The 9317-nt window shown below is 41.1% G+C and overlaps 3 protein-coding genes across 3 annotated transcripts; 1 reads left to right on the forward strand and 2 right to left on the reverse strand.

Moving 5' to 3' along the window:
• Window positions 1–2958: 2958 nt before the first annotated feature.
• CSUI_007810 (uncharacterized protein) lies at window positions 2959–3864 on the forward strand (the record flags this gene model as incomplete). Its single annotated transcript, XM_068067953.1, has 1 exon — window positions 2959–3864. A coding segment is annotated over one exon (378 nt), but the record flags the coding sequence as incomplete, so codon positions are not given.
• A 116-nt stretch (window positions 3865–3980) lies between these two features.
• CSUI_007811 (uncharacterized protein) lies at window positions 3981–7236 on the reverse strand (the record flags this gene model as incomplete). Its single annotated transcript, XM_068067954.1, has 1 exon — window positions 3981–7236. A coding segment is annotated over exon 1 (3069 nt), but the record flags the coding sequence as incomplete, so codon positions are not given.
• A 1420-nt stretch (window positions 7237–8656) lies between these two features.
• CSUI_007812 (uncharacterized protein) lies at window positions 8657–9264 on the reverse strand (the record flags this gene model as incomplete). Its single annotated transcript, XM_068067955.1, has 2 exons — window positions 8657–8834; window positions 9153–9264. Coding segments are annotated over 2 exons (288 nt in total), but the record flags the coding sequence as incomplete, so codon positions are not given.
• Between the last annotated feature and the right edge of the window lie 53 nt (window positions 9265–9317).

The raw sequence follows: 9317 nt of genomic DNA on the forward strand, positions 1-9317 counted from the left end.
AAGAAGAAAAAGAAGATCAAGAAATGAAGAAGAAGAACTCACTGCAACAAGGGACTCTCTGCTGCTCTATGTCCATAGAGACGATGTATATACACACACCTATCTACCTATCTGTCGCTAACGTATCTACCGATGCCCTAAATCTATCGATCTATCTCTTTATCGATCTTTAATCTCTTTATCGATCTTTAATCTATCTCTCTATCCTAAGTCTATCTACCGATCTATTTCTAATCTTTACGAGGCCTTAAGGTCATTCACGCTTTTGTTCGGAGGAATGAAAAAGAAGGAGAGCAGGGGCGGCTCCTCTCTCTCTGTCTCTCTCACATGGACTTCTCTCTTCAAAATAGGAAAGACCGATAAAGACAGCTCGCAAAAGAGAAGGAAGGAAGAAAGAAAGAAAGAACGACAAGAAAGAGTGAGAGAGAAAGAAAGATCTCTTCCGTCCGTGGTATCTTTAAGAGGCGCTGAAGATAGATAGATAGAGGAATAACGAGAGAGACAGAGACATAGAAAGATAACATACATACATAAAGATAAACTGAGGATAGATAAATCAGTAGATAGAGATTTAAGGCAAATAGAACAAACCGTAGATTCTACATACATAGATGAGTAAAGATAGATAGAGAGATAGATAGATAGATGAATAGATAGATTAAAGCTAGATAGATAGATTAAAGATAGATAGATATGTATTGTGGAGATATTGTATACATGAGGGGGTAGGGAGGAGGTGTCTTTCCATATGTGGGGGTGAGCCATCCCTCCATCCCTTTCTTTGTTTGTTTCTTCAATGAATTATCGCTTTGACTAAGGCGAAGTGCCTTTGCATTTCTAGTGCTAGTACTATTACTCCCACGACCAACAGCAGCAGCAGCACGTCCTTCTTTCTTTCTGAGGGATCTTTTTGGTCTCTCGTCCATTCTGTTGTTGAAGAAAGACTTCGCACAGGAGGGGGAGAAGTATCATTTTCTCTTCTTTTTCTTTTTCTTCTTTCCTCATATCTTCGGAAAAGCACTTTAGAAGAGAAGAATAAGAAGAAGAACTAACATGAGAAAGAAGAAGAGGAAGAAGGCGTCATCTATCTATCTATTTATCTCATCTTTGCATGCAGTCACATTTCGTTTGCTGCACTTGACTTTCTCCTACTTTACCATCACTTCCTCCTTTCTTCATTCTCTCGTTCATTCCTAGTTTTCTTCTTCTCCTCTTTCTCATCTTTGCGCGACTTCTAAGGAATGAAGAAGAAGAAGAGGTTGATAGATGCCTCCTGGTCTTCATGTTTAGAAATACACCGCAAGCTAATGACAGAAAACTCAGAAAGGGAAGATAAAGAAGGAGGCTTGCTCTTCTTCTCCTCCTCCTCTGATTTGCATTTGTCTGTTAGAATGAGTTGAAGAAGAATGGAGAAAGAAAGGCACTTCAAAAGACAGAGAAAAGAGAAAAGAAAGTCGTGAGATTTACGATGGAGATGAATCTATATACATATCAGTCTATCTCTGTACATCTCTATCTCTCTATATGTTTCTCACTACTCGAATCCTTATAGAGGGAGACTCCATATATATGTGTAGAGATGGCATTTGACTAGCTTCCACTCGTATCTACACATGCATGCCTGGCTCTACTACATACACCTAGAAAGACAGAGAGAGAGAGAGAGTAGACAGACATAAAACTCATCCCTCTCTCTCTATATGTATCCGTTACAGGCACATATGTATACATATATATATATATATGTATACTGAGGGATAGTTGATAGATAGATTCAAACACCTACGCCCATTGCCAGGTCTATAGATTTCTATGAACGTACACGTTTGTTCATGAATAGGAACTTCTATTAGTGCGTTAGAGAATTGAAGATAGAGAAAGGCAGAAGAAAATGAAGAGGAAGAAGAAGAAGCTCTACACATTCATTCTTTTACCCTTCTCGTTCATGTTAAAAGGAAGAAGAAGAAGGTGACGGCGATCGACTAATTAGTGTACATACAGGAGAGACGAAACGGAGAACATGGGCGCAAACGGAATAGGAGAGGAAAGAAGAAGAAGACTTTTGCTAACGATCTTCTTCTTCCACTACGACTAGGGGGAGTAACAGGTGAAGAAGGGAAAGAAAGGAAGAAAGAAAGAGTAGTGCTGCTTCTCAGAATCCCCGAACTCTCTGATCGAGCTTAATAGAAAGTCTTACAGTAGCAATAGACGTAAGAATAAGAATAGTTTGATACTAGTAGAAGTAGTAATAGTAGCAGAAGTAGTAGGGAGGAGGAGTTTAGGAATGCTGGGTAGGAGATCAGAATGAGGAGGACCATCCCCCTGGACTTTCTCAGGTGTACATACACTTGAGACATTTCTAAAAAAGAAAGTAAATGTCGACAAGAACACTTGTTTACATAACTATTCTTCTTCTTTTTAGAATGATGATAATTCCTAGTCCGCCCTTCTCTTTGCCCGTCGTTGCGGCGAACTCATTCATTCTTTTTATCTCTTTCTTTCTCTAGTATTTCTACTTTTCTGTAGAGTCCCATCTTTGTCACGATAGCATCCGTCCGCTCTCTTGCTATCGACATAGAGGGGCGGGGATGGAGATGAATGAGAGGAAGATAGAGCCTCCCTCCCTCTCCTTGGACCGCTTGTTGATCTGCTTGCACCCTTTCTCTCCGGCGTTTCTTTCTTTCTTTTTCTCTTGTCGTTCATTCATTCCTTCGTTCCTAGATCTAAGGACAAGTGCAAATAGTCTCTTCATCTGCGAAAGAACAAGAAGAAAGAAAGATGCTGAGAACTCAAGACCAACACGCTCTCAGAGCCCTCCGTAGGGGGACGTAGGGAGGCGTTTGAATGGAGTGTATGTACACCTCCTCAGGTACTACTACTAGTTAGTAGTGGTAAGGGTGTAGTTAGTTAAACGGTCGTTTGAATGAATGAGAAAGAGAGATTCTTTTACTAATCTTTCAAGATTCTTTCTCCCTTTCCATTCTCCAAGTGGCAACACCTGTCTCTTTCTTTCGTCCTTTCCTTCTTTTTCCTTCCTCTCTTTTTCCGGAGAAATTCATCTTTCTTTTTCTTTCTCTCTTATTTCACGGAGAGATTTGCATCGTTTCTTCCTCTTCTTTCTTCTTCCTTCTTTTCTCCTTTTCTGTTTTCTGAATCGTTCTTCTTCTTCTTTCTTCTGGGGTATCTGTTCGTCTCTCTCTCTCTCTCGGATTTGTCTTTGGATTGCCTCCTCCTCTTAGGAGCGAAATCTTCTGTTCTTCTCTTTCTTCTTTCTCTTTCTCTCCTCCTTTTCTTTTCAACTCCCGTCCTTGCGTCTTCTTTTTCTTTCGAGTTCTAAGGTAAAGAAAAGAGAGAAGATGACTCGTCGTCATTTCTCGCAAAGAAGTAGAAGGGGGGTTAAAGAAGAAGAATAGAAAGACACACTTTATGCCTTAGGAACTTCTCGCTCTTATATTTGACGTCTCTCCATCACCTTAGAAACATATGGGTGAGAGGTCAAGAAAGAAAGAAAAGGACGGGGTTATTCTTTCTCTTCCTTTCTCCTTCTCTCTCTAAGAGGAACAGGTTGGTCTTCTCTTCTCTCTTTGTCATTGTTTTCTACCTCTGTTCTTCTCTTTCTTTCTTTCTTTCTTTCTCACGTCTCTGTCTCCCTCTTCGTCCTTTTCTTCCTCTTGCCACAGGCAAACGAGAGGTCTTCTTAACTGCTTCTATCGTAGGGAGAACAAGGAGATTCTTATCAAGCATAGGATAGTTGGTCGGTTCATATATCTATCTATCTATCTATATATCTCTCTATATATCTCTCTCTGTTTCTCGAAGCAAGCAAAGAAGCTCTTTTCACCTACCTCTCTCTCTCTATCTATCTTCTTCATCCTTTTCTTTTCTCTCTTCCTTCTCTCCTTCTTTACTTTCTTCTTTCATCCGATATCTCTCCTCCTTTGGCCTATCTCTCAAACATTCTCTCTCTTCTTCTTCTTCTTCTCGCTTTCCTTTCTGTTGCTCTGAAGAAGAAGAGAGAGAATCCAGACCCTTCATATCTTCTCTCTCTTCTTCTTTCTCTTTTCTCTCGCTTTGAAGAGATTCCCCTGTCGTTGTTGAGGGAAGAAAGGCGAGGGCCTTTTCTTGAAGCTTCTTAACAAAGGGCTCGTAGTACTGCCTTCTCCATCCGCTACGAGGAGTCTCACAAGAGCTTCTTCTATCCTCCTCTTCTTCTTCTCCTCCTCCTCTACTTCTTCTTCTTTCATCATCTCCCTTCTCTTGATCGTCTTCATTCTTGTTCTTTCTTCTTTCTTTCTCTTGTGAAGAATCGAGAGAAGGAAAGGCACTCTTTGTTACGTCCAGCCATTCCGCTTCTAGCTGACTCGTCGAAATGCGATAGAGATCTTCACCTTGTTCTCCATCTTCCTTCTCTCTTTCTTCTTCTTCTTCTTCTCTCTGCTTTTCTCCTTCTTCTTCGTGCGTATTCTTCTCTTCGTGCTTATTCTTCTCTTCATCTTCTTCTTTCTCTTGTAGGTAGCGAGGTGGGCCTTGTGCTTCGAGAGAAGAAGAGAGGCGAGGAGCAGGGAGTAGAGAGGCATAAGAGATAGGAGATCTATAAACGTCACTAAAGAGAGGTGTTGTTTCATAGACACGATCTGTCTGGAGACCTTCTCTTTCTCTTTCTTTGGCTTCTTCTTCATCTCTTCTTTCTTCTTCTCTTTCTTGTGGGGCAGAAGAAGATGGCGAAGAGACTCTTCTATCTTCCTTGGAGAATGGAGGGAGAGCATCTTCTTTTCTGGTCTCTGTCTCTTCTTCTTTCCCATCGTCGAAAGAAGGAACTTCAAGAGAGGAAGAGGAAGGTGGGAGAACAGGATGGTAAGATGGAGGTCTAGCCGTAGGATGAAGAGAAGAAGATTGCTCTTCCTCATGATCGATACAAGGAGTACACGAAGAAGAAGAAGAAGAAGAGAGAGAAGGAAGAGAAGCGAAGAGATGCGGATGATGATTCAAAGAAAAAGAAGAGGAAGGGTTTCTCTGAATGAAAGGAGATGCGAGGGTATAACGGGAAGGAGAAGAGAGATGAGGAGAAGAAGCAAAGAAAGAAGGAGAAGAAGGGTTCAGGGCTACATCTTTCTCGTCCTTCTTCTTCGCTTTCTCTCTTTCTTGATCTCTTTCTCTAACACTTATATCTTCATTCTTCTCTTGTAGGAGACAAAGAGTAGAAGAAGAAGAAAGAGAAGAAGAAGAAGAAGAGAGGAAACACCCCTGTCTCTTGGTCGCTTGTTCTCCTCTCTCTTCTTGTGTATGAAGAGGATGTGAGATGTCCTCATTGAAGGATAAGGAAGAGACTCTAAGACCAACTTCTTCTTCATCCTTTTCTTCTTCTTCTTTCGTGTCTCTATCTGATTGAATGATAGAAGACGGTATAGGGGCGAGGTGATGATTCAGGCCTAGAGAAGAAGAAGAAAGAGATAGGTTAGGAGACAAGAGATCTCCTTCGTCATGAAGACGACCACGCCGACGAAGAAACAGAGGAGAAGAAGAAGATTTCCTCTGAGACAGAGAAGAAAATTCAAGAGATGAAGGAGGAGGAGGAGAAGGAGAAGAAGAAGAGTTGGACTTTCTTTCTCTATTCTGACTTCTCTGACTTTTTCTCGTTTGTATGTGATCTAGTGCATCTCCACTCTCGAGGTGTTCGTGCGAAGAGGAAGAAATCTTCTCTTCTTCCTTCGTTGAACTTGCGATATGCTTAGATGAACCAGAAGAAGAAGAAGGGAGAGAACAACAAGAAGAGGAAGAAGAAGAAGAATATAACGAGGGAAGTCTCTTGGAAGGTGTCGGGTCACTTCGAAAGGAAGGACCCTTCACTCCTCGACATCTCCCAGATCGATCTTCTTCTTCTCCTTCTTCTTCTTCGATAAGAGACGTCTCTCTTCTTTCCTCAGTGGAGGTCTTCTCCCTTCCTCTCTTCGCCTCTTCATCTTTAGAAGTCTTTTCTTCTTCTTTTCTTGGTTTGAAAGAAAGGCACGAAACAAAGGCCTCCTCCTCCTCCTTTTCCTCTTCCCATCCTCTCGTTCTTTCATTCAGATCCTCATTCTTCTTCTCTTCTGTTGTTCTTCTCTGTTCCTCTTCTCTTCTTTCGCTCTTCATCTCTTCGTCTATCTCCTCAGACACATCCTTTCTTTCTTCTCTATCTCTGTGTGCTTCTTCTTCCTGATTCGATCTCCCGTCATTCTCTTCTTCTTCTTCTTTCTTTCTCTCTGTCACCTCGGCTAAATTCTTATCGAGAGAAGTCAGTACATGAGAAGGAGAGAGAGGAAGACCTCTTGGAGGTCTTGAATGAGAGCTAAAAGGATGAGTCGAAGAAGAAGAATTCTTATTCACTCGAGATTTCAAAGAAGGAGAAGAGACATGACTGGTCTCACTAGTCTTTTTGGTCACCTTTCTCTTCTTCTTCTTCTTCATTATCCCCAGATCATTCTCTTTCTCTGCAAGAGGAGAGTCACGAAGAGAAGACGAAGAAGAACAACTCGATAAAGACTGCGATAGAGAAGGAAAGGAAGCATGGAAATCCATCCTCTCCTTCTTCTTCTCTTCTTCTTCTCTCTCTTCTCGATCTTTTCTTCTTTCTATCTCTTCTTCTTCTTCTCCGTCATGTTGATATGCAACGCCTGTCCCTATGGATGCCTTTAGACTATCCTCGGGTACCCCCCCTCTCATCGGGCTTTCTTCTTTCTTTCTCCTTTCCTTCATCTCTTCTTTCTCTTCTTCTTCTTCTTCTCTTCTTTTCTTTCCTCTTTCGATATCCTTCACATCAAAGAGAGATGCACTCCATTCATTCTTAGCTTCGATCTTTTCTCCAACTTCTTTCTTCTCTCCTCTAACGACACTAGCCCAGGTTCTTGTCGCCGATGCCCCTCTCTTTCTTCTTTCATTCTCACTCCTATCTTTCTCTTCTTTCTCTCGGCCTTTAGTGTTCATGAGGGAATCGATGACGAGTATTTCCGGTGTCTCTACAGAGTAAGGGAGAGTCTTCTTTTCCTTATTCTTCTTCTTTTCTTCTTCTTTCATGAGACGATGAGAAGGAGAGGAAGAGAAAGAAGAAGCTTGGAGGCCCTTCAATGAAGAAAGAGGACAGGAAAAGGCAGATTGCGCATGTGAAAGGAGAGATGAATCAAAAGACTTTACCTTTCCACGAAGAAAATGACTCTCTTCTTCTTCTTCGTCATGATCCTTTTCTACTTTCTCCTTCTTCGTCTTGAGAACCTAGAGATGCACCACAACAAAAGAAAAAGAAGAAGAAGAAGAACGGTAAGGGGGAGAAGAAAAGATGGAAGACGCCGAGCAATGGAATGGCGTGTATGGCGCGCCATACATTCTTCTCTTGCGAACATAGAGGAGGGAAAGTTTCTTCTTCTTCTTCTCATCTCTCGCACCTCTCAAATAACCCAACGGTCACAGCAGAAATGTACATACAAGAAGGCTCATATATATGCATACATATATACACACATATATGCATACATATGTACATACATGTATACGTGTGTATATGTATGTATATACAAATGTGTATATGTATGTGTATAGATTTGTATGGAGGTGCCGGACTTGGGGTTCGTCTTGTCTACATACCTCTCCTGACAAGACTTTCGTTCTGGTCTATAAGTATTGGAAACACCTTCTTGTCAGTTTGTATTAGGGTGACTCTATAGATAAAAGATACACATACATAAGTACATGAAACATAGAGGAGGAAAGAAGAGAATTGCAACGCTTGAAGAGAAAACACACCCCACATCTCACTCAAGAGAGAGACAGAGAGAGAGAAAGAAAGAGAAAGAAAGAGACAGGTATAGAGTTATGTTCCTCTCATCTATCTCCATGGTACGAAGAAGAAGAAGACTTGTTAAAGGAAAGACGAGACACAAAGAAGATGAAGAAGAAAAAGAATAGATCGATGCATGGATGGGGGATAGGTGGAGGAGCGCAGAGAAAGCTTTGAGAAGAGAAGATCAATTATGCTAAGTCAAATGAAGAGAAGAAAAGAAAGAAAAAGAGATATTTGAGAAGAAGAGGAAAGAGGGTGAAAGGAAGATGATAGAAGAAGTTCGAGAAAGATAATACTGAGAGATAGATGCAAAGAAAAAGAGACTCTAGAGAGAGAGGGCAGAATAGAAAAGAAGAAGAAAAGAATATGAAAGTATCAGACTGTTATCTTCATACAGCCAGAGAGCATACACTACAATACAGACGTATTGGCCAATAGAGCTTGACACAGAGAGAGATCAAGATTGAAATATAAATAGATAAAGGAGATAGATAGAAATAGCAAAGGCTTTTAACGCGTATACATACATATTCATAGAAACATACTGATACATCCGTTGTTCTCTCCTGCCGTCTTCACTGAGATATCTACACAATCTCCGAATGAAAAGCACTCGAAAGAAAGAAAGAGAAAGAAAGCGATAGAGGAGAGAGAGAGATGAAGGTATGGGTCATTCTTCATCCTTCCCTTTTTTGTCTGTTCATTGCAGCGATTGCGTGTATCTCTCATTCGAGGTGTACAGACACTCCAATACATCACAGAGAAACAAGGTGAAAAAGAAGAGAAAAAGAAGACATGCAGAAACCTAAATGAAGCTATTCAAGCGATCTTTCTTCTTCTGCTTACACTCGGAGAAGATGAAGAAGAAGGATGTCCATGACCTCTTCCGCGTGTTCTTCTTCTCTCCATTACCTCCGGGTGAAGACGAGGAGATGAAGAAGAAGAAGAGAAAGAGAGATCTTGAAGGAAAGTATGATGTGGAAAGATCTCTGACAACTCTCTTGCATGCAGTTCAATGAAACTCCTAAGAGAAAAAAGCAAGAACGAGACAAGAGAGAAAGAGAGAAGGAAGGAAAGACAGAGATAAGAAAGAAAGAAAGAAAGGAGAAGGAAAGAAGAAGAAGAAGAGAAAGAGAAAGAGAAGGAGAGAAAGGCAGAAGAGAAGAACTTTGAAAGAAAAAGAGACACGTCACATACAATATATATATATATATCATACCCCCACGGAGAGAGACAGAAAGAGAGAGGAAGAGAAACAGAGAGAGAGTTCTCTAGAAAGAGTTGAAGCACGTGTGTAGGCGATGATGCCTAGAGAAGACAAGAGAAGATTTATAGAACGTACCAGGCTTCTTCAAGGCGGTGTATATACACCAGCAATTCCGTTGACTTCTCAAGAGCTTGCACAATCGAACTCCCCCATTGATCTTCTTCTTCTTCTTTCTTAAAAACCGAACCTTCATAAGGATATGAAACGGCTTCTCTCGCTTCTTCTTCTCCTCTTTCTTCT

Source organism: Cystoisospora suis (assembly GCF_002600585.1).
Source record: "Cystoisospora suis strain Wien I chromosome Unknown contig_4201, whole genome shotgun sequence".
Taxonomy (NCBI): domain Eukaryota; phylum Apicomplexa; class Conoidasida; order Eucoccidiorida; family Sarcocystidae; genus Cystoisospora; species Cystoisospora suis.